Source organism: Saccoglossus kowalevskii, chromosome 10, assembly GCF_978046115.1.
Source record: "Saccoglossus kowalevskii chromosome 10, keSacKowa6.1, whole genome shotgun sequence".
NCBI classification, from domain to species: domain Eukaryota; kingdom Metazoa; phylum Hemichordata; class Enteropneusta; family Harrimaniidae; genus Saccoglossus; species Saccoglossus kowalevskii.
This window is the reverse complement of record NC_140650.1, coordinates 1,043,437-1,069,202: the sequence shown is the minus strand read 5'-3', so window position 1 is coordinate 1,069,202 and position 25,766 is coordinate 1,043,437. Positions and strand designations below refer to the sequence as shown.

The 25,766-nt window shown below is 36.1% G+C and overlaps 1 protein-coding gene across 1 annotated transcript in view; it reads left to right on the top strand.

Annotated features, from left to right (window-relative positions):
- Nucleotides 1-460: 460 nt before the first annotated feature.
- LOC144343271 (uncharacterized) overlaps nucleotides 461-25,766 on the top strand; it is a 63,622-nt gene continuing 38,316 nt past the window's right edge. Inside the window, exons 1-2 of the mRNA XM_085504820.1 lie at nucleotides 461-584; nucleotides 3,850-4,020. Coding sequence (XP_085360946.1) covers nucleotides 461-584; nucleotides 3,850-4,020 — 295 coding nt within the window. The remainder of the gene's footprint in view (nucleotides 585-3,849; nucleotides 4,021-25,766) is intronic.

The following is a 25,766-nucleotide window of genomic DNA, read 5'->3' as shown; positions in this document are numbered from 1 at the left end:
ATGCGTTACCTGTTGCAGTGACGGAACGCAATGGAGTTGCAGGATGCGTTACCTGCTGCAGTGACGGGACGCAATGGAGTTGCAAGATGCGTTACCTGCTGCAGTGGCGAAGCGCAATGGAGTTGCAGGATGCGTTACCTGCTGCAGTGGCGAAGCGCAATGGAGTTGCAGGATGCGTTACCTGCTGCAGTGACGGAGCGCAATGGAGTTGCAGGATGCGTTACCTGCTGCAGTGGCGAAGCGCAATGGAGTTGCAGGATGCGTTACCTGCTGCTGTGACGGAATGCAATGGAGTTGCAAGATGCGTTACCCGCTGCAGTGACGGAGCGCAATGGAGTTGCAGGATGCGTTACCTGCTGCTGTGACGGAATGCAATGGAGTTGCAAGATGCGTTACCTGCTGCAGTGACGAAGCGCAATGGAGTTGCAGGATGCGTTACCTGCTGCAGTGACAGAACGCAATGGAGTTACAGGATGCGTTACCTGCTGTAGTGACGGAACGCAATGGAGTTGCAGGATGCGTTACCTGCTGCAATGGCGGAACGCAATGGAGTTGCATGATGCGTTACGTGCTGCAGTGCTGCGGTAAAAACAACGATGCGGTCATCGGGGTAAATTGGAGTTGAAAACATTGTTTGTTGACATTTAATATCGTAATATTATACAATCAAATTATGTGAATAAGGCAACATGACCTCTATTCACGAAATCATAAACAAAATTTCATGATCAGGCAGTTATTTGATAACTATGATGAGAATATCTATCATGATCTTCGCTTTCCGTTCAATTGATATTTTGGCCTAATGTCTCGAATCTGTTATCTGTTGTCCAAACTGACTTGTTAGTATTCGTGTTTCCACAAAGTTTTACAAATAATTGCAATATGTAGACACTTTTTTAAAGTGTACTAGTATTGTATATGTTGATTGTTTTTTCCACGAAGTTCACTAACTTATAGGTGATAAGAGTGTAATCTCGTATCCATGGTTACAATCTGATCATACGTCAGGTTTGTATGCGTACTTTAAAATACGAGTACCGGATTGTTGGTTTAGTTGGGGGCGTAATGAAAGAGCTCATCTCCTGGTCAAAAGTTATTTATCGGAGCAGACCACAAACGATTAGCGTACCATCCTGTCCCGAACAGTGTACTATATTTGTTCATCGTACGACAATTTATCTACCTCATTAATCGTTTACATGTTTATAATGTTGTTTGGTTCAAAACTCGTCCGAATGAACTAAAAAGATTCATTAGTCCGAGTGATATTTTTGCGCCAAGACACTCGATATGAAGCTCTCAAAATAATACATTTTTTGAATGAATAAAATATACCACGTTTATATGTACAACAGCGAGCAATGCATGATGGACGAAAATACAGAAAACTATCCCACATTGCACGACGGGATATTTGTATCATCGTGTTATGAAAACAACGTCGTGCATTCCACAATGCGATAACAACTACAGGAGGAAGATGGACGAATCTTGCGATAACATCAGATAAACACCATTTACCGATAATGAGTTCAGCATTCACGCAGACGTGATTGTATATGACCTTCATTCTATGTTACCGCTGACGTATATGACATTGAGTGCATCATACGGGACATGAATGGAAACAACCAACTGATGACTTTATTAAATACTGCTACGTTAAAACGTTGGACTTAGGGAGTATCTGTTACAACGTGATGACTTGTGTGAACAGAAGTATAAAACGACGGACTTGGGAAGTATGTGTTCGAAAGTGACAACTTGGGTGTACAGTAGTACAAAACGGCAGACTTGGGAAATATGTGTTCGAAAGTGACAACTTTGGTGTACAGTGGTACAAAACGGCAGACTTGGGAAGTATGTGTTCGAAAGTGACAACTTGGGTGTACAGTAGTACAAAACGGCAGACTTGGGAAATATGTGTTCGAAAGTGACAACTTGGGTGTACAGTAGTACAAAACGGCAGACTTGGGGAGTACAGTAGTACAAAACGGCAGACTTGGGGAGTATGTGTTCGAAAGTGACAACTTGGGTGTACAGTAGTACAAAACGGCAGACTTGGGGTGTACAGTAGTACAAAACGGCAGACTTGGGGAGTACAGTAGTACAAAACGGCAGACTTGGGAAATATGTGTTCCAAAGTGACAACTTTGGTGTACAGTGGTACAAAACGGCAGACTTGGGAAATATGTGTTCGAAAGTGACAACTTGGGTGTACAGTTGTACACAACGGCAGACTTGGGGAGTACAGTAGTACAAAACGGCAGACTTGGGAAGTTTGTGTTCGAAAGTGACAACTTGGGTGTACAGTAGTACAAAACGGCAGACTTGGGGAGTACAGTAGTACAAAACGGCAGACTTGGGGTGTACAGTAGTACAAAACGGCAGACTTGGGGAGTACAGTAGTACAAAACGGCAGACTTGGGAAATATGTGTTCCAAAGTGACAACTTTGGTGTACAGTGGTACAAAACGGCAGACTTGGGAAATATGTGTTCGAAAGTGACAACTTGGGTGTACAGTTGTACACAACGGCAGACTTGGGGAGTACAGTAGTACAAAACGGCAAACTTGGGAAGTTTGTGTTCGAAAGTGACAACTTGGGTGTACAGTTGTACAAAACGGCAGACTTGGGGAGTACAGTAGTACAAAACGGCAGACTTGGGGAGTATGTGTTCCAAAGTGACAACTTGGGTGTACAGTGGTACAAAACGGCAGACTTGGGGAGTACAGTAGTACAAAACGGCAGACTTGGGGAGTATGTGTTCGAAAGTGACAACTTGGGTGTACAGTGGTACAAAACGGCAGACTTGGGAAGTTTGTGTTCGAAAGTGACAACTTGGGTGTACAGTGGTACAAAACGGCAGACTTGGGAAGTATGTGTTCCAAAGTGACAACTTTGGTGTACAGTTGTACAAAACGGCAGACTTGGGAAATATGTGTTCGAAAGTGACAACTTGGGTGTACAGTTGTACACAACGGCAGACTTGGGGAGTACAGTAGTACAAAACGGCAGACTTGGGAAGTATGTGTTCGAAAGTGACAACTTGGGTGTACAGTGGTACAAAACGGCAGACTTGGGAAGTTTGTGTTCGAAAGTGACAACTTGGGTGTACAGTGGTACAAAACGGCAGACTTGGGAAGTATGTGTTCGAAAGTGACAACTTTGGTGTACAGTGGTACAAAACGGCAGACTTGGGAAGTTTGTGTTCGAAAGTGACAACTTGGGTGTACAGTGGTACAAAACGGCAGACTTGGGAAGTATGTGTTCCAAAGTGACAACTTTGGTGTACAGTTGTACAAAACGGCAGACTTGGGAAATATGTGTTCGAAAGTGACAACTTTGGTGTACAGTAGTACAAAACGGCAGACTTGGGGAGTACGTGTAAGAACGTGTTGATTTGGGTGTACAGCACTACAAAACGACGGACATGAGGAATATGTGTTCGAACGCGACCCCCTCCCCAATATGTTTTTGAGGGCGACCCCTCCCGTGCTGCCGCCACTGCATAACGACACAATGGGGTGTACAATGGTACAAATCGAAGAACATGTGGAATACACGCAATTATCTCACTGCCTTGTTACATTATTACGTTATTTACAATCATTATGTAACACACTGTGTGCGACATTTGTGACGCGAATTTTAAACCAAGCTGACGAAATTACTTATTCCATTTTCAAATTATTAAAAGCCGACAGCGATTGCAGCAACGAATTTGGGTTCCCATTTCCCACGAGACACCTACGTGACCAAAAGTAGCCAGAGAGACAAAGTGATTTCGTAAGGAGTTTTATGGCGACCTCTGATAGGTTGACGTTTGTTTTTATTCAATTACAGGTGTTAATAGTGGAAATTGTACACCGAAATACAGTACAATTGGTCATTACCCTTTGTCAACTTATACTGTTGAGTCTTGCATGAGTGACAAAGACTGTAAAACAACTGAATACTGCAAATGTTCAGAAACTGGACAAAACACATGTCATCCTAAAGTAATAACGTCAGCAGGTAAGAATAATGTGATTTGTGATCATTCAAGGTGTAGGTTGTTCATAATGTCCTATTCTGTATTGTAGCTCATTTGAATGACTACCCTATTCCATCAAGTTGTACGTTGTTCATAATGTTCTATTCTGTATTGTAGCTCATTTGAATGACTACCCTATTCCATCAAGGTGTACGTTGTTCATAATGTTCTATTCTGTATTGTAGCTCATTTGAATGACTACCCTATTCCATCAAGGTGTACGTTGTTCATAATGTTCTATTCTGTATTGTAGCTTATTTGAATGACTACCCTATTCCATCAAGGTGTACGTTGTTTATAATGTCCTATTCTGTATTGTAGCTCATTTGAATGACTAGCATATTCCATCAAGGTGTACGTTGTTCATAATGTTCTATTCTGTACATAGCTTCTTTGCATGACTACCCTATCCACCAAGGTGTACGTTGTTCATAATGTCCTATTCTGTATTGTAGCCTATTTGAATGACTACACTATTCCACCAAGATGTACGTTGTTCATAATGTTCTACTATTCTGTATTTTAGCTCAATTGAATGATTATCCTATTCCAATAAGGTGTACGTTGTTCATTGTGTTCTATTCTGTATTGTAGCTTACTTCAATGACTACCCTATTCCACCAAGATGTACGTTGTTCATAATGTTCTATTCTGTATTGTAGCTCAATTAAATGACTACATTATTCCACCAAGATGTACGTTGTTCATAATGTTCTATTCTATATTGTAGCTCAATTGAATGACTACCCTATTCCATCAAGGTGTACGTTGTTCATAATGTTCTATTCTGTATTGTAGCTTATTTGAATGACTACCCTATTCCAATAAGGTGTACGTTGTTCATAATGTTCTATTCTGTATTGTAGCTCAATTGAATGACTATCCTATTCCATCAAGGTATACGTTGTTCATAATGTTCTATTCTGTATTGTAGCACATTTGAATGACTACCCTATTCCATCAAGGTGTACGTTGTTCATAATGTTCTATTCTGTATTGTAGCTCATTTGAATGACTACCCTATTCCATCAAGGTGTACGTTGTTCATAATGTTCTATTCTGTATTGTAGCTTATTTGAATGACTACCCTATTCCATCATGGTGTACGTTGTTCATAATGTTTTATTCTGTATTGTAGCTTATTTGAACGACTACCCTATTCCATCAAGGTGTACGTTGTTCATAATGTTCTATTCTGTATTGTAGCTCATTTGAATGACTACCCTATTCCATCAAGGTGTACGTTGTTCATAATGTCCTATTCTGTATTGTAGCTTCTTTGAATGACTACCCTATTCCAATAATGTGTACGTTGTTCATAATGTTCTATTCTGTATTGTAGCTTATTTGAATGACTACCCTATTCCACCAAGGTGTACGTTATACATAATGTTCAATTCTGTATTGTACCTTAATTGAATAACTACCCTATTCCAGCAAGGTGTACGTTGTTCATAATGTTCTATTCTGTATTGTAGCTCATTTGAATGACTACCCTATTCCATCAAGGTGTACGTTGTTCATAATGTACTATTCTGTATTGTAGCTCATTTGAATGACTACCCTATTCCATCAAGGTGTACGTTGTTTATAATGTCCTATTCTGTATTGTAGCTCATTTGAATGACTAGCATATTCCATCAAGGTGTACGTTGTTCATAATGTTCTATTCTGTATCGTAGCTTATTTGCATGACTACCCTATCCACCAAGGTGTACGTTGTTTATAATGTTCTATTCTGTACTGTAGCTCATTTGAATGACTACCCTATTCCATCAAGGTGTACGTTGTTCATAATGTTCTATTCTGTATTGTAGCTCATTTGAATGACTACCCTATTCCATCAAGGTGTACGTTGTTCATAATGTCCTATTCTGTATTGTAGCTTCTTTGAATGACTACCCTATTCCAATAATGTGTACGTTGTTCATAATGTTCTATTCTGTATTGTAGCTTATTTGAATGACTACCCTATTCCACCAAGGTGTACGTTATACATAATGTTCAATTCTGTATTGTACCTTAATTGAATAACTACCCTATTCCAGCAAGGTGTACGTTGTTCATAATGTTCTATTCTGTATTGTAGCTCATTTGAATGACTACCCTATTCCATCAAGGTGTACGTTGTTCATAATGTACTATTCTGTATTGTAGCTCATTTGAATGACTACCCTATTCCATCAAGGTGTACGTTGTTTATAATGTCCTATTCTGTATTGTAGCTCATTTGAATGACTAGCATATTCCATCAAGGTGTACGTTGTTCATAATGTTCTATTCTGTATCGTAGCTTATTTGCATGACTACCCTATCCACCAAGGTGTACGTTGTTTATAATGTTCTATTCTGTACTGTAGCTCATTTGAATGACTACCCTATTCCATCAAGGTGTACGTTGTTCATAATGTTCTATTATGTATTGTAGCTCATTTGAATGACTACCCTATTCCATCAAGGTGTACGTTGTTCATAATGTTCTATTCTGTATTGTAGCTCATTTGAATGACTACCCTATTCCATCAAGGTGTACGTTGTTCATAATGTTCTATTCTGTATTGTAGCTTATTTGAATGACTACCCTATTCCATCAAGGTGTACGTTGTTCATAATGTTCTATTCTGTATTGTAGCTTATTTGAATGACTACCCTATTCCATCAAGGTGTACGTTGTTCATAATGTTCTATTCTGTATTGTAGCTCATTTGAATGACTAGCATATTCCATCAAGGTGTACGTTGTTCATAATGTTCTATTCTCTATTGTAGCTTATTTGAATGACTACCCTATTCCACCAAGATGTACGTTGTTCATAATGTTCTATTCTATATTGTAGCTCAATTGAATGACTACCCTATTCCATCAAGGTGTACGTTGTTCATAATGTTCTATTCTGTATTTTAGCTTATTTGAATGACTACCCTATTCCAATAAGGTGTACGTTGTTCATAATGTTCTATTCTGTATTGTAGCTCAATTGAATGACTATCCTATTCCATCAAGGTATACGTTGTTCATAATGTTCTATTCTGTATTGTAGCTCATTTGAATGACTACCCTATTCCATCAAGGTGTACGTTGTTCATAATGTTCTATTCTGTATTGTAGCTCATTTGAATGACTACCCTATTCCATCAAGGTGTACGTTGTTCATAATGTTCTATTCTGTATTGTAGCTTATTTGAATGACTACCCTATTCCATCATGGTGTACGTTGTTCATAATGTTTTATTCTGTATTGTAGCTTATTTGAACGACTACCCTATTCCATCAAGGTGTACGTTGTTCATAATGTTCTATTCTGTATTGTAGCTCATTTGAATGACTACCCTATTCCATCAAGGTGTACGTTGTTCATAATGTCCTATTCTGTATTGTAGCTTCTTTGAATGACTACCCTATTCCAATAATGTGTACGTTGTTCATAATGTTCTATTCTGTATTGTAGCTTATTTGAATGACTACCCTATTCCACCAAGGTGTACGTTATTCATAATGTTCAATTCTGTATTGTACCTTAATTGAATAACTACCCTATTCCAGCAAGGTGTACGTTGTTCATAATGTTCTATTCTGTATTGTAGCTCATTTGAATGACTACCCTATTCCATCAAGGTGTACGTTGTTTATAATGTCCTATTCTGCATTGTAGCTCAATTGAATGACTAGCATATTCCATCAAGGTGTTCGTTGTTCATAATGTTCTATTCTGTATCGTAGCTTATTTGCATGACTACCCTATCCACCAAGGTGTACGTTGTTTATAATGTTCTATTCTCTACTGTAGCTCATTTGAATGACTACCCTATTCCATCAAGGTGTACGTTGTTCATAATGTCCTATTCTGTATTGTAGCTTATTTGAATGACTACCCTATTCCATCATGGTGTACGTTGTTCATAATGTTTTATTCTGTATTGTAGCTTATTTGAACGACTACCCTATTCCATCAAGGTGTACGTTGTTCATAATGTCCTATTCTGTATTGTAGCTCATTTGAATGACTACCGTATTCCATCAAGGTGTACGTTGTTTATAATGCCCTATTCTGTATTGTAGCTCATTTGAATGACTACCCTATTCCATCAAGTTATACGTTGTTCATAATGTTCTATTCTGTATTGTAGCTCATTTGAATGACTACCCTATTCCATCAAGGTGTACGTTGTTCATAATGTTCTATTCTGTATTGTAGCTTATTTGAATGACTACCCTATTCCATCAAGGTGTACGTTGTTCATAATGTTCTATTCTGTATTGTAGCTCATTTGAATGACTACCCTATTCCATCAAGGTGTACGTTGTTCATAATGTTCTATTCTGTATTGTAGCTCATTTGAATGACTACCCTATTCCATCAAGGTGTACGTTGTTCATAATGTTCTATTCTGTATTGTAGCTTATTTGAATGACTACCCTATTCCATCATGGTGTACGTTGTTCATAATGTTTTATTCTGTATTGTAGCTTATTTGAACGACTACCCTATTCCATCAAGGTGTACGTTGTTCATAATGTTCTATTCTGTATTGTAGCTCATTTGAATGACTACCCTATTCCATCAAGGTGTACGTTGTTCATAATGTCCTATTCTGTATTGTAGCTTCTTTGAATGACTACCGTATTCCAATAATGTGTACGTTGTTCATAATGTTCTATTCTGTATTGTAGCTTATTTGAATGACTACCCTATTCCACCAAGGTGTACGTTATTCATAATGTTCAATTCTGTATTGTACCTTAATTGAATAACTACCCTATTCCAGCAAGGTGTACGTTGTTCATAATGTTCTATTCTGTATTGTAGCTCATTTGAATGACTACCCTATTCCATCAAGGTGTACGTTGTTCATAATGTTCTATTCTGTACTGTAGCTCATTTGAATGACTACCCTATTCCATCAAGGTGTACGTTGTTCATAATGTCCTATTCTGCATTGTAGCTCATTTGAATGACTAGCATATTCCATCAAGGTGTACGTTGTTCATAATGTTCTATTCTGTATCGTAGCTTATTTGCATGACTACCCTATCCACCAAGGTGTACGTTGTTTATAATGTTCTATTCTGTACTGTAGCTCATTTGAATGACTACCCTATTCCATCAAGGTGTACGTTGTTCATAATGTCCTATTCTGTATTGTAGCTTAATTGAATGACTACCCTATTCCATCATGGCCTACGTTGTTCATAATGTCCTATTCTGTATTGTAGCTCATTTGAATGACTACCGTATTCCATCAAGGTGTACGTTGTTTATAATGTCCTATTCTGTATTGTAGCTCATTTGAATTACTACCCTATTCCATCAAGGTATATGTTGTTCATAATGTTCTATTCTGTATTGTAGCTCATTTGAATGACTACCCTATTCCATCAAGGTGTACGTTGTTCATAATGTTCTATTCTGTATTTTAGCTCATTTGAATGACTACCCTATTCCATCAAGGTGTACGTTGTTCATAATGTTCTATTCTGTATTGTAGCTCATTTGAATGACTACCGTATTCCATCAAGGTGTACGTTGTTTATAATGCCCTATTCTGTATTGTAGCTCATTTGAATGACTACCCTATTCCATCAAGTTATACGTTGTTCATAATGTTCTATTCTGTATTGTAGCTCATTTGAATGACTACCCTATTCCATCAAGGTGTACGTTGTTCATAATGTTCTATTCTGTATTGTAGCTTATTTGAATGACTACCCTATTCCATCAAGGTGTACGTTGTTCATAATGTTCTATTCTGTATTGTAGCTCATTTGAATGACTACCCTATTCCATCAAGGTGTACGTTGTTCATAATGTTCTATTCTGTATTGTAGCTCATTTGAATGACTACCCTATTCCATCAAGGTGTACGTTGTTCATAATGTTCTATTCTGTATTGTAGCTTATTTGAATGACTACCCTATTCCATCATGGTGTACGTTGTTCATAATGTTTTATTCTGTATTGTAGCTTATTTGAACGACTACCCTATTCCATCAAGGTGTACGTTGTTCATAATGTTCTATTCTGTATTGTAGCTCATTTGAATGACTACCCTATTCCATCAAGGTGTACGTTGTTCATAATGTCCTATTCTGTATTGTAGCTTCTTTGAATGACTACCGTATTCCAATAATGTGTACGTTGTTCATAATGTTCTATTCTGTATTGTAGCTTATTTGAATGACTACCCTATTCCACCAAGGTGTACGTTATTCATAATGTTCAATTCTGTATTGTACCTTAATTGAATAACTACCCTATTCCAGCAAGGTGTACGTTGTTCATAATGTTCTATTCTGTATTGTAGCTCATTTGAATGACTACCCTATTCCATCAAGGTGTACGTTGTTCATAATGTTCTATTCTGTATTGTAGCTCATTTGAATGACTACCCTATTCCATCAAGGTGTACGTTGTTTATAATGTCCTATTCTGCATTGTAGCTCATTTGAATGACTAGCATATTCCATCAAGGTGTACGTTGTTCATAATGTTCTATTCTGTATCGTAGCTTATTTGCATGACTACCCTATCCACCAAGGTGTACGTTGTTTATAATGTTCTATTCTGTACTGTAGCTCATTTGAATGACTACCCTATTCCATCAAGGTGTACGTTGTTCATAATGTCCTATTCTGTATTGTAGCTTAATTGAATGACTACCCTATTCCATCATGGCCTACGTTGTTCATAATGTCCTATTCTGTATTGTAGCTCATTTGAATGACTACCGTATTCCATCAAGGTGTACGTTGTTTATAATGTCCTATTCTGTATTGTAGCTCATTTGAATGACTACCCTATTCCATCAAGGTATATGTTGTTCATAATGTTCTATTCTGTATTGTAGCTCATTTGAATGACTACCCTATTCCATCAAGGTGTACGTTGTTCATAATGTTCTATTCTGTATTTTAGCTCATTTGAATGACTACCCTATTCCATCAAGGTGTACGTTGTTCATAATGTTCTATTCTGTATTGTAGCTCATTTGAATGACTACCCTATTCCATCAAGGTGTACGTTGTTTATAATGTCCTATTCTGTATTGTAGCTCATTTGAATGACTAGCATATTCCATCAAGGTGTACGTTGTTCATAATGTTCTATTCTGTATCGTAGCTTATTTGCATGACTACCCTATCCACCAAGGTGTACGTTGTTCATAATGTTCTATTCTTTATTGTAGCTCATTTGAATGACTACCCTATTCCATCAAGGTGTACGTTGTTTATAATGTCCTATTCTGCATTGTAGCTCATTTGAATGACTAGCATATTCCATCAAGGTGTACGTTGTTCATAATGTTCTATTCTGTATCGTAGCTTATTTGCATGACTACCCTATCCACCAAGGTGTACGTTGTTTATAATGTTCTATTCTCTACTGTAGCTCATTTGAATGACTACCCTATTCCATCAAGGTGTACGTTGTTCATAATGTCCTATTCTGTATTGTAGCTTATTTGAATGACTACCCTATTCCATCATGGTGTACGTTGTTCATAATGTTTTATTCTGTATTGTAGCTTATTTGAACGACTACCCTATTCCATCAAGGTGTACGTTGTTCATAATGTCCTATTCTGTATTGTAGCTCATTTGAATGACTACCGTATTCCATCAAGGTGTACGTTGTTTATAATGCCCTATTCTGTATTGTAGCTCATTTGAATGACTACCCTATTCCATCAAGGTGTACGTTGTTTATAATGTCCTATTCTGTAATGTAGCTCATTTGAATGACTACCCTATTCCATCAAGGTGTACGTTGTTCATAATGTTCTATTCTGTATTGTAGCTTATTTGAATGACTACCCTATTCCATCAAGGTGTACGTTGTTCATAATGTTCTATTCTGTATTGTAGCTCATTTGAATGACTACCCTATTCCATCAAGGTGTACGTTGTTCATAATGTTCTATTCTGTATTGTAGCTCATTTGAATGACTACCCTATTCCATCAAGGTGTACGTTGTTCATAATGTTCTATTCTGTATTGTAGCTTATTTGAATGACTACCCTATTCCATCATGGTGTACGTTGTTCATAATGTTTTATTCTGTATTGTAGCTTATTTGAACGACTACCCTATTCCATCAAGGTGTACGTTGTTCATAATGTTCTATTCTGAATTGTAGCTCATTTGAATGACTACCCTATTCCATCAAGGTGTACGTTGTTCATAATGTCCTATTCTGTATTGTAGCTACTTTGAATGACTACCGTATTCCAATAATGTGTACGTTGTTCATAATGTTCTATTCTGTATTGTAGCTTATTTGAATGACTACCCTATTCCACCAAGGTGTACGTTATTCATAATGTTCAATTCTGTATTGTACCTTAATTGAATAACTACCCTATTCCAGCAAGGTGTACGTTGTTCATAATGTTCTATTCTGTATTGTAGCTCATTTGAATGACTACCCTATTCCATCAAGGTGTACGTTGTTCATAATGTTCTATTCTGTATTGTAGCTCATTTGAATGACTACCCTATTCCATCAAGGTGTACGTTGTTTATAATGTCCTATTCTGCATTGTAGCTCATTTGAATGACTAGCATATTCCATCAAGGTGTACGTTGTTCATAATGTTCTATTCTGTATCGTAGCTTATTTGCATGACTACCCTATCCACCAAGGTGTACGTTGTTTATAATGTTCTATTCTGTACTGTAGCTCATTTGAATGACTACCCTATTCCATCAAGGTGTACGTTGTTCATAATGTCCTATTCTGTATTGTAGCTTAATTGAATGACTACCCTATTCCATCATGGCCTACGTTGTTCATAATGTCCTATTCTGTATTGTAGCTCATTTGAATGACTACCGTATTCCATCAAGGTGTACGTTGTTTATAATGTCCTATTCTGTATTGTAGCTCATTTGAATGACTACCCTATTCCATCAAGGTATATGTTGTTCATAATGTTCTATTCTGTATTGTAGCTCATTTGAATGACTACCCTATTCCATCAAGGTGTACGTTGTTCATAATGTTCTATTCTGTATTTTAGCTCATTTGAATGACTACCCTATTCCATCAAGGTGTACGTTGTTTATAATGTCCTATTCTGTATTGTAGCTCATTTGAATGACTAGCATATTCCATCAAGGTGTACGTTGTTCATAATGTTCTATTCTGTATCGTAGCTTATTTGCATGACTACCCTATCCACCAAGGTGTACGTTGTTCATAATGTCCTATTCTGTATTGTAGCTTATTTGAATGACTACCCTATTCCACCAAGATGTACGTTGTTCATAATGTTCTACTATTCTGTATTGTAACTTATTTGAATGACTACCATATTCCACCAAGATGTACGTTGTTCATAATGTTCTATTCTGTATTGTAGCTTAATTGAATGACTACCCTATTCCATCAAGGTGTACGTTGTTCATAATGTTCTATTCTGTATTTTAGCTTATTTGCATGATTACCCTATCCATCAAGGTGTACGTTGTTCACAATGTCCTATTCTGTATTGTAGCTCATTTGAATGATTACCCTATTCCAATAAGGTGTACGTTGTTCATAATGTTCTATTCTGTATTGCAGCTTAATTGAATGACTACCCTATTCCATCAAGGTATACGTTGTTCATAATGTTCTATTCTGTATTGTAGCTCATTTGAATGACTACCCTATTCCATCAAGGTATACGTTGTTCATAATGTTCTATTCTGTATTGTAGCTGTTTTGAATGACTACCCTATTCCATCAAGGTGTACGTTGTTCATAATGTTCTATTCTGTATTGTAGCTCAATTGAATGACTAGCCTATTCCATCAAGGTGTACGTTGTTCATAATGTTCTATTGTGTATTGTAGCTCATTTGAATGACTACCCTATTCCATCAAAGTATACGTTGTTCATAATGCTCTATTCTGTATTGTAGCTCATTTGAATGACTGCCCTATTCCATCAAGGTATACGTTGTTCATAATGTTCTATTCTGTATTATAGCTGTTTTGAATGACTACCCTATTCCATCAAGGTATACGTTGTTCGTAATGTTCTATTCTGTATTATAGCTGTTTTGAATGACTACCCTATTCCATCAAGGTGTACGTTGTTCATAATGTTCTATTCTGTACTGTCGCGCATTCGAATGACTACCCTATTCGATCAAGGTGTACGTTGTTCATAATGTTCTATTCTGTATTGTAGCTTATTTGAATGACTACCCTATTCCACCAAGGTGTACGTTGTTCATAAAGTTCTTTTCTGTATTGTAGCTTATTTGATTGACTACCCTATTCCATCAAGGTGTACGTTGTTCATAATGTTCTATTCTGTATTGTAGCTCATTTGAATGACTACCCTATTCCATCAAGGTGTACGTTGTTCATAATGTTCTATTCTGTATTGTAGCTTATTTGAATGACTACCCTATTCCATCATGGTGTACGTTGTTCATAATGTTTTATTCTGTATTGTAGCTTATTTGAACGACTACCCTATTCCATCAAGGTGTACGTTGTTCATAATGTTCTATTCTGTATTGTAGCTCATTTGAATGACTACCCTATTCCATCAAGGTGTACGTTGTTCATAATGTCCTATTCTGTATTGTAGCTTCTTTGAATGACTACCGTATTCCAATAATGTGTACGTTGTTCATAATGTTCTATTCTGTATTGTAGCTTATTTGAATGACTACCCTATTCCACCAAGGTGTACGTTATTCATAATGTTCAATTCTGTATTGTACCTTAATTGAATAACTACCCTATTCCAGCAAGGTGTACGTTGTTCATAATGTTCTATTCTGTATTGTAGCTCATTTGAATGACTACCCTATTCCATCAAGGTGTACGTTGTTCATAATGTTCTATTCTGTATTGTAGCTCATTTGAATGACTACCCTATTCCATCAAGGTGTACGTTGTTTATAATGTCCTATTCTGCATTGTAGCTCATTTGAATGACTAGCATATTCCATCAAGGTGTACGTTGTTCATAATGTTCTATTCTGTACTGTCGCGCATTCGAATGACTACCCTATTCGATCAAGGTGTACGTTGTTCATAATGTTCTATTCTGTATTGTAGCTTATTTGAATGACTACCCTATTCCACCAAGGTGTACGTTGTTCATAAAGTTCTTTTCTGTATTGTAGCTTATTTGATTGACTACCCTATTCCATCAAGGTGTACGTTGTTCATAATGTTCTATTCTGTATTGTAGCTCATTTGAATGACTACCCTATTCCATCAAGGTGTACGTTGTTCATAATGTTCTATTCTGTATTGTAGCTTATTTGAATGACTACCCTATTCCATCATGGTGTACGTTGTTCATAATGTTTTATTCTGTATTGTAGCTTATTTGAACGACTACCCTATTCCATCAAGGTGTACGTTGTTCATAATGTTCTATTCTGTATTGTAGCTCATTTGAATGACTACCCTATTCCATCAAGGTGTACGTTGTTCATAATGTCCTATTCTGTATTGTAGCTTCTTTGAATGACTACCGTATTCCAATAATGTGTACGTTGTTCATAATGTTCTATTCTGTATTGTATCTTATTTGAATGACTACCCTATTCCACCAAAGGTGTACGTTATTCATAATGTTCAATTCTGTATTGTACCTTAATTGAATAACTACCCTATTCCAGCAAGGTGTACGTTGTTCATAATGTTCTATTCTGTATTGTAGCTCATTTGAATGACTACCCTATTCCATCAAGGTGTACGTTGTTCATAATGTTCTATTCTGTATTGTAGCTCATTTGAATGACTACCCTATTCCATCAAGGTGTACGTTGTTTATAATGTCCTATTCTGCATTGTAGCTCATTTGAATGACTAGCATATTCCATCAAGGTGTACGTTGTTCATAATGTTCTATTCTGTATCGTAGCTTATTTGCATGACTACCCTATACACCAAGGTGTACGTTGTTTATAATGTTCTATTCTGTACTGTAGCTCATTTGAATGACTACCCTATTCCATCAAGGTGTACGTTGTTCATAATGTCCTATTCTGTATTGTAGCTTAATTGAATGACTACCCTATTCCATCATGGCGTACGTTGTTCATAATGTTTTATTCTGTATTGTAGCTTATTTGAACGACTACCCTATTCCATCAAGGTGTACGTTGTTCATAATGTCCTATTCTGTATTGTAGCTCATTTGAATGACTACCGTATTCCATCAAGGTGTACGTTGTTTATAATGTCCTATTCTGTATTGTAGCTCATTTGAATGACTACCCTATTCCATCAAGGTATACGTTGTTCATAATGTTCTATTCTGTATTGTAGCTCATTTGAATGACTACCCTATTCCATCAAGGTGTACGTTGTTCATAATGTTCTATTCTGTATTTAGCTCATTTGAATGACTACCCTATTCCATCAAGGTGTATGTTGTTCATAATGTTCTATTCTGTATTGTAGCTCATTTGAATGACTACCCTATTCCATCAAGGTGTACGTTGTTTATAATGTCCTATTCTGTATTGTAGCTCATTTGAATGACTAGCATATTCCATCAAGGTGTACGTTGTTCATAATGTTCTATTCTGTATCGTAGCTTATTTGCATGACTACCCTATCCACCAAGGTGTAAGTTGTTCATAATGTCCTATTCTGTATTGTAGCTTATTTGAATGACTACCCTATTCCACCAAGATGTACGTTGTTCATAATGTTCTACTATTCTGTATTGTAACTTATTTGAATGACTACCATATTCCACCAAGATGTACGTTGTTCATAATGTTCTATTCTGTATTGTAGCTTAATTGAATGACTACCCTATTCCATCAAGGTGTACGTTGTTCATAATGTTCTATTCTGTATTTTAGCTTATTTGCATGATTACCCTATCCACCAAGGTGTACGTTGTTCACAATGTCCTATTCTGTATTGTAGCTCATTTGAATGATTACCCTATTCCAATAAGGTGTACGTTGTTCATAATGTTCTATTCTGTATTGCAGCTTAATTGAATGACTACCCTATTCCATCAAGGTATACGTTGTTCATAATGTTCTATTCTGTATTGTAGCTCATTTGAATGACTACCCTATTCCATCAAGGTATACGTTGTTCATAATGTTCTATTCTGTATTGTAGCTGTTTTGAATGACTACCCTATTCCATCAAGGTGTACGTTGTTCATAATGTTCTATTCTGTATTGTAGCTCATTTGAATGACTACCCTATTCCATCAAGGTGTACGTTGTTTATAATGTCCTATTCTGTATTGTAGCTCATTTGAATGACTACCCTATTCCATCAAGGTATACGTTGTTCATAATGTTCTATTCTGTATTGTAGCTCATTTGAATGACTACCCTATTCCATCAAGGTGTACGTTGTTCATAATGTTCTATTCTGTATTTTAGCTCATTTGAATGACTACCCTATTCCATCAAGGTGTACGTTGTTCATAATGTTCTATTCTGTATTGTAGCTCATTTGAATGACTACCCTATTCCATCAAGGTGTACGTTGTTTATAATGTCCTATTCTGTATTGTAGCTCATTTGAATGACTAGCATATTCCATCAAGGTGTACGTTGTTCATAATGTTCTATTCTGTATCGTAGCTTATTTGCATGACTACCCTATCCACCAAGGTGTACGTTGTTCATAATGTTCTATTCTTTATTGTAGCTCATTTGAATGACTACCCTATTCCATCAAGGTGTACGTTGTTTATAATGTCCTATTCTGCATTGTAGCTCATTTGAATGACTAGCATATTCCATCAAGGTGTACGTTGTTCATAATGTTCTATTCTGTATCGTAGCTTATTTGCATGACTACCCTATCCACCAAGGTGTACGTTGTTTATAATGTTCTATTCTCTACTGTAGCTCATTTGAATGACTACCCTATTCCATCAAGGTGTACGTTGTTCATAATGTCCTATTCTGTATTGTAGCTTATTTGAATGACTACCCTATTCCATCATGGTGTACGTTGTTCATAATGTTTTATTCTGTATTGTAGCTTATTTGAACGACTACCCTATTCCATCAAGGTGTACGTTGTTCATAATGTCCTATTCTGTATTGTAGCTCATTTGAATGACTACCGTATTCCATCAAGGTGTACGTTGTTTATAATGCCCTATTCTGTATTGTAGCTCATTTGAATGACTACCCTATTCCATCAAGGTGTACGTTGTTTATAATGTCCTATTCTGTAATGTAGCTCATTTGAATGACTACCCTATTCCATCAAGGTGTACGTTGTTCATAATGTTCTATTCTGTATTGTAGCTTATTTGAATGACTACCCTATTCCATCAAGGTGTACGTTGTTCATAATGTTCTATTCTGTATTGTAGCTCATTTGAATGACTACCCTATTCCATCAAGGTGTACGTTGTTCATAATGTTCTATTCTGTATTGTAGCTCATTTGAATGACTACCCTATTCCATCAAGGTGTACGTTGTTCATAATGTTCTATTCTGTATTGTAGCTTATTTGAATGACTACCCTATTCCATCATGGTGTACGTTGTTCATAATGTTTTATTCTGTATTGTAGCTTATTTGAACGACTACCCTATTCCATCAAGGTGTACGTTGTTCATAATGTTCTATTCTGTATTGTAGCTCATTTGAATGACTACCCTATTCCATCAAGGTGTACGTTGTTCATAATGTCCTATTCTGTATTGTAGCTACTTTGAATGACTACCGTATTCCAATAATGTGTACGTTGTTCATAATGTTCTATTCTGTATTGTAGCTTATTTGAATGACTACCCTATTCCACCAAGGTGTACGTTATTCATAATGTTCAATTCTGTATTGTACCTTAATTGAATAACTACCCTATTCCAGCAAGGTGTACGTTGTTCATAATGTTCTATTCTGTATTGTAGCTCATTTGAATGACTACCCTATTCCATCAAGGTGTACGTTGTTCATAATGTTCTATTCTGTATTGTAGCTCATTTGAATGACTACCCTATTCCATCAAGGTGTACGTTGTTTATAATGTCCTATTCTGCATTGTAGCTCATTTGAATGACTAGCATATTCCATCAAGGTGTACGTTGTTCATAATGTTCTATTCTGTATCGTAGCTTATTTGCATGACTACCCTATCCACCAAGGTGTACGTTGTTTATAATGTTCTATTCTGTACTGTAGCTCATTTGAATGACTACCCTATTCCATCAAGGTGTACGTTGTTCATAATGTCCTATTCTGTATTGTAGCTTAATTGAATGACTACCCTATTCCATCATGGCCTACGTTGTTCATAATGTCCTATTCTGTATTGTAGCTCATTTGAATGACTACCGTATTCCATCAAGGTGTACGTTGTTTATAATGTCCTATTCTGTATTGTAGCTCATTTGAATGACTACCCTATTCCATCAAGGTATATGTTGTTCATAATGTTCTATTCTGTATTGTAGCTCATTTGAATGACTACCCTATTCCATCAAGGTGTACGTTGTTCATAATGTTCTATTCTGTATTTTAGCTCATTTGAATGACTACCCTATTCCATCAAGGTGTACGTTGTTTATAATGTCCTATTCTGTATTGTAGCTCATTTGAATGACTAGCATATTCCATCAAGGTGTACGTTGTTCATAATGTTCTATTCTGTATCGTAGCTTATTTGCATGACTACCCTATCCACCAAGGTGTACGTTGTTCATAATGTCCTATTCTGTATTGTAGCTTATTTGAATGACTACCCTATTCCACCAAGATGTACGTTGTTCATAATGTTCTACTATTCTGTATTGTAACTTATTTGAATGACTACCATATTCCACCAAGATGTACGTTGTTCATAATGTTCTATTCTGTATTGTAGCTTAATTGAATGACTACCCTATTCCATCAAGGTGTACGTTGTTCATAATGTTCTATTCTGTATTTTAGCTTATTTGCATGATTACCCTATCCATCAAGGTGTACGTTGTTCACAATGTCCTATTCTGTATTGTAGCTCATTTGAATGATTACCCTATTCCAATAAGGTGTACGTTGTTCATAATGTTCTATTCTGTATTGCAGCTTAATTGAATGACTACCCTATTCCATCAAGGTATACGTTGTTCATAATGTTCTATTCTGTATTGTAGCTCATTTGAATGACTACCCTATTCCATCAAGGTATACGTTGTTCATAATGTTCTATTCTGTATTGTAGCTGTTTTGAATGACTACCCTATTCCATCAAGGTGTACGTTGTTCATAATGTTCTATTCTGTATTGTAGCTCAATTGAATGACTAGCCTATTCCATCAAGGTGTACGTTGTTCATAATGTTCTATTGTGTATTGTAGCTCATTTGAATGACTACCCTATTCCATCAAAGTATACGTTGTTCATAATGCTCTATTCTGTATTGTAGCTCATTTGAATGACTGCCCTATTCCATCAAGGTATACGTTGTTCATAATGTTCTATTCTGTATTATAGCTGTTTTGAATGACTACCCTATTCCATCAAGGTATACGTTGTTCGTAATGTTCTATTCTGTATTATAGCTGTTTTGAATGACTACCCTATTCCATCAAGGTGTACGTTGTTCATAATGTTCTATTCTGTACTGTCGCGCATTCGAATGACTACCCTATTCGATCAAGGTGTACGTTGTTCATAATGTTCTATTCTGTATTGTAGCTTATTTGAATGACTACCCTATTCCACCAAGGTGTACGTTGTTCATAAAGTTCTTTTCTGTATTGTAGCTTATTTGATTGACTACCCTATTCCATCAAGGTGTACGTTGTTCATAATGTTCTATTCTGTATTGTAGCTCATTTGAATGACTACCCTATTCCATCAAGGTGTACGTTGTTCATAATGTTCTATTCTGTATTGTAGCTTATTTGAATGACTACCCTATTCCATCATGGTGTACGTTGTTCATAATGTTTTATTCTGTATTGTAGCTTATTTGAACGACTACCCTATTCCATCAAGGTGTACGTTGTTCATAATGTTCTATTCTGTATTGTAGCTCATTTGAATGACTACCCTATTCCATCAAGGTGTACGTTGTTCATAATGTCCTATTCTGTATTGTAGCTTCTTTGAATGACTACCGTATTCCAATAATGTGTACGTTGTTCATAATGTTCTATTCTGTATTGTAGCTTATTTGAATGACTACCCTATTCCACCAAGGTGTACGTTATTCATAATGTTCAATTCTGTATTGTACCTTAATTGAATAACTACCCTATTCCAGCAAGGTGTACGTTGTTCATAATGTTCTATTCTGTATTGTAGCTCATTTGAATGACTACCCTATTCCATCAAGGTGTACGTTGTTCATAATGTTCTATTCTGTATTGTAGCTCATTTGAATGACTACCCTATTCCATCAAGGTGTACGTTGTTTATAATGTCCTATTCTGCATTGTAGCTCATTTGAATGACTAGCATATTCCATCAAGGTGTACGTTGTTCATAATGTTCTATTCTGTACTGTCGCGCATTCGAATGACTACCCTATTCGATCAAGGTGTACGTTGTTCATAATGTTCTATTCTGTATTGTAGCTTATTTGAATGACTACCCTATTCCACCAAGGTGTACGTTGTTCATAAAGTTCTTTTCTGTATTGTAGCTTATTTGATTGACTACCCTATTCCATCAAGGTGTACGTTGTTCATAATGTTCTATTCTGTATTGTAGCTCATTTGAATGACTACCCTATTCCATCAAGGTGTACGTTGTTCATAATGTTCTATTCTGTATTGTAGCTTATTTGAATGACTACCCTATTCCATCATGGTGTACGTTGTTCATAATGTTTTATTCTGTATTGTAGCTTATTTGAACGACTACCCTATTCCATCAAGGTGTACGTTGTTCATAATGTTCTATTCTGTATTGTAGCTCATTTGAATGACTACCCTATTCCATCAAGGTGTACGTTGTTCATAATGTCCTATTCTGTATTGTAGCTTCTTTGAATGACTACCGTATTCCAATAATGTGTACGTTGTTCATAATGTTCTATTCTGTATTGTATCTTATTTGAATGACTACCCTATTCCACCAAAGGTGTACGTTATTCATAATGTTCAATTCTGTATTGTACCTTAATTGAATAACTACCCTATTCCAGCAAGGTGTACGTTGTTCATAATGTTCTATTCTGTATTGTAGCTCATTTGAATGACTACCCTATTCCATCAAGGTGTACGTTGTTCATAATGTTCTATTCTGTATTGTAGCTCATTTGAATGACTACCCTATTCCATCAAGGTGTACGTTGTTTATAATGTCCTATTCTGCATTGTAGCTCATTTGAATGACTAGCATATTCCATCAAGGTGTACGTTGTTCATAATGTTCTATTCTGTATCGTAGCTTATTTGCATGACTACCCTATACACCAAGGTGTACGTTGTTTATAATGTTCTATTCTGTACTGTAGCTCATTTGAATGACTACCCTATTCCATCAAGGTGTACGTTGTTCATAATGTCCTATTCTGTATTGTAGCTTAATTGAATGACTACCCTATTCCATCATGGCGTACGTTGTTCATAATGTTTTATTCTGTATTGTAGCTTATTTGAACGACTACCCTATTCCATCAAGGTGTACGTTGTTCATAATGTCCTATTCTGTATTGTAGCTCATTTGAATGACTACCGTATTCCATCAAGGTGTACGTTGTTTATAATGTCCTATTCTGTATTGTAGCTCATTTGAATGACTACCCTATTCCATCAAGGTATACGTTGTTCATAATGTTCTATTCTGTATTGTAGCTCATTTGAATGACTACCCTATTCCATCAAGGTGTACGTTGTTCATAATGTTCTATTCTGTATTTAGCTCATTTGAATGACTACCCTATTCCATCAAGGTGTATGTTGTTCATAATGTTCTATTCTGTATTGTAGCTCATTTGAATGACTACCCTATTCCATCAAGGTGTACGTTGTTTATAATGTCCTATTCTGTATTGTAGCTCATTTGAATGACTAGCATATTCCATCAAGGTGTACGTTGTTCATAATGTTCTATTCTGTATCGTAGCTTATTTGCATGACTACCCTATCCACCAAGGTGTAAGTTGTTCATAATGTCCTATTCTGTATTGTAGCTTATTTGAATGACTACCCTATTCCACCAAGATGTACGTTGTTCATAATGTTCTACTATTCTGTATTGTAACTTATTTGAATGACTACCATATTCCACCAAGATGTACGTTGTTCATAATGTTCTATTCTGTATTGTAGCTTAATTGAATGACTACCCTATTCCATCAAGGTGTACGTTGTTCATAATGTTCTATTCTGTATTTTAGCTTATTTGCATGATTACCCTATCCACCAAGGTGTACGTTGTTCACAATGTCCTATTCTGTATTGTAGCTCATTTGAATGATTACCCTATTCCAATAAGGTGTACGTTGTTCATAATGTTCTATTCTGTATTGCAGCTTAATTGAATGACTACCCTATTCCATCAAGGTATACGTTGTTCATAATGTTCTATTCTGTATTGTAGCTCATTTGAATGACTACCCTATTCCATCAAGGTATACGTTGTTCATAATGTTCTATTCTGTATTGTAGCTGTTTTGAATGACTACCCTATTCCATCAAGGTGTACGTTGTTCATAATGTTCTATTCTGTATTGTAGCTCAATTGAATGACTAGCCTATTCCATCAAGGTGTACGTTGTTCATAATGTTCTATTGTGTATTGTAGCTCATTTGAATGACTACCCTATTCCATCAAAGTATACGTTGTTCATAATGCTCTATTCTGTATTGTAGCTCATTTGAATGACTGCCCTATTCCATCAAGGTATACGTTGTTCATAATGTTCTATTCTGTATTATAGCTGTTTTGAATGACTACCCTATTCCATCAAGGTATACGTTGTTCGTAATGTTCTATTCTGTATTATAGCTGTTTTGAATGACTACCCTATTCCATCAAGGTGTACGTTGTTCATAATGTTCTATTCTGTACTGTCGCGCATTCGAATGACTACCCTATTCGATCAAGGTGTACGTTGTTCATAATGTTCTATTCTGTATTGTAGCTTATTTGAATGACTACCCTATTCCACCAAGGTGTACGTTGTTCATAAAGTTCTTTTCTGTATTGTAGCTTATTTGATTGACTACCCTATTCCAATAAGGTGTACGTTGTTCATAATGTCCTATTCTGTATTGTAGCTCTTTTGAATGACCATCCTATTCCATCAAGGTGTACGTTGTTCATACTGTTCTATTCTGTATTGTAGCTCATTTGAATGACTACCCTATTCCATCAAGGTGTACGTTGTTCATAATGTCCTATTCTGTATTGTAGCTTATTTGAATGACTACCCTATTCCAATAATGTGTACGTTGTTCATAATATTCTATTCTGTATTGTAGCTTATTTGAATGACTACCCTATTCCACCAAGATGTACGTTGTCATAATGTTCTATTCTGTATTGTAGCTTATTTGAAATACTACCCTATTGCAGCAAGGTGTACGTTGTTCATAATGTTCAATTCTGTATTGTACTTTAATTGAATAACTAACCTATTCCAGCAAGGTGTACGTTGTTCATAATGTTCTATTCTGTATTGTAGCTCATTTGAATGACTACCCTATTCCATCAAGGTGTACGTTGTTCATAATGTTATATTCTGTATTTTAGCTTATTTGAATGACTACCCTATTCCAATAAGGTGTACGTTGTTCATAATGTTCTATTCTGTATTGTAGCTTATTTGAATGACTACCCTATTCCATCATGGTGTACGTTGTTCATAATGTTTTATTCTGTATTGTAGCTTATTTGAACGACTACCCTATTCCATCAAGGTGTACGTTGTTCATAATGTTCTATTCTGTATTGTAGCTCATTTGAATGACTACCCTATTCCATCAAGGTGTACGTTGTTCATAATGTCCTATTCTGTATTGTAGCTCATTTGAATGACTACCCTATTCCAATAATGTGTACGTTGTTCATAATGTTCTATTCTGTATTGTAGCTTATTTGAATGACTACCCTATTCCACCAAGGTGTACGTTGTTCATAATGTTCTATTCTGTATTGTAGCTCATTTGAATGACTACCCTATTCCATCAAGGTGTACGTTGTTCATAATGTTCTATTCTGTATTGTAGCTCATTTGAATGACTACCCTATTCCATCAAGGTGTACGTTGTTCATAATGTCCTATTCTGTATTGTAGCTCATTTGAATGACTACCCTATTCCAATAATGTGTACGTTGTTCATAATGTTCTATTATGTATTGTAGCTAATTTGAATGACTACCCTATTCCATCAAGGTGTACGTTGTTCATAATGTTCTATTCTGTATTGTAGCTCAATTGAATGACTACCCTATTCCATCAAGGTGTACGTTGTTCATAATGTTCTATTCTGTATTTTAGCTTATTTGCATGATTACCCTATCCACCAAGGTGTACGTTGTTCACAATGTCCTATTCTGTATTGTAGCTCATTTGAATGATTACCCTATTCCAATAAGGTGTACGTTGTTCATAATGTTCTATTCTGTATTGCAGCTCAATTGAATGACTACCCTATTCCATCAAGGTATACGTTGTTCATAATGTTCTATTCTGTATTGTAGCTCATTTGAATGACTACCCTATTCCATCAAGGTATACGTTGTTCATAATGTTCTATTCTGTATTGTAGCTGTTTTGAATGACTACCCTATTCCATCAAGGTGTACGTTGTTCATAATATTCTATTCTGTATT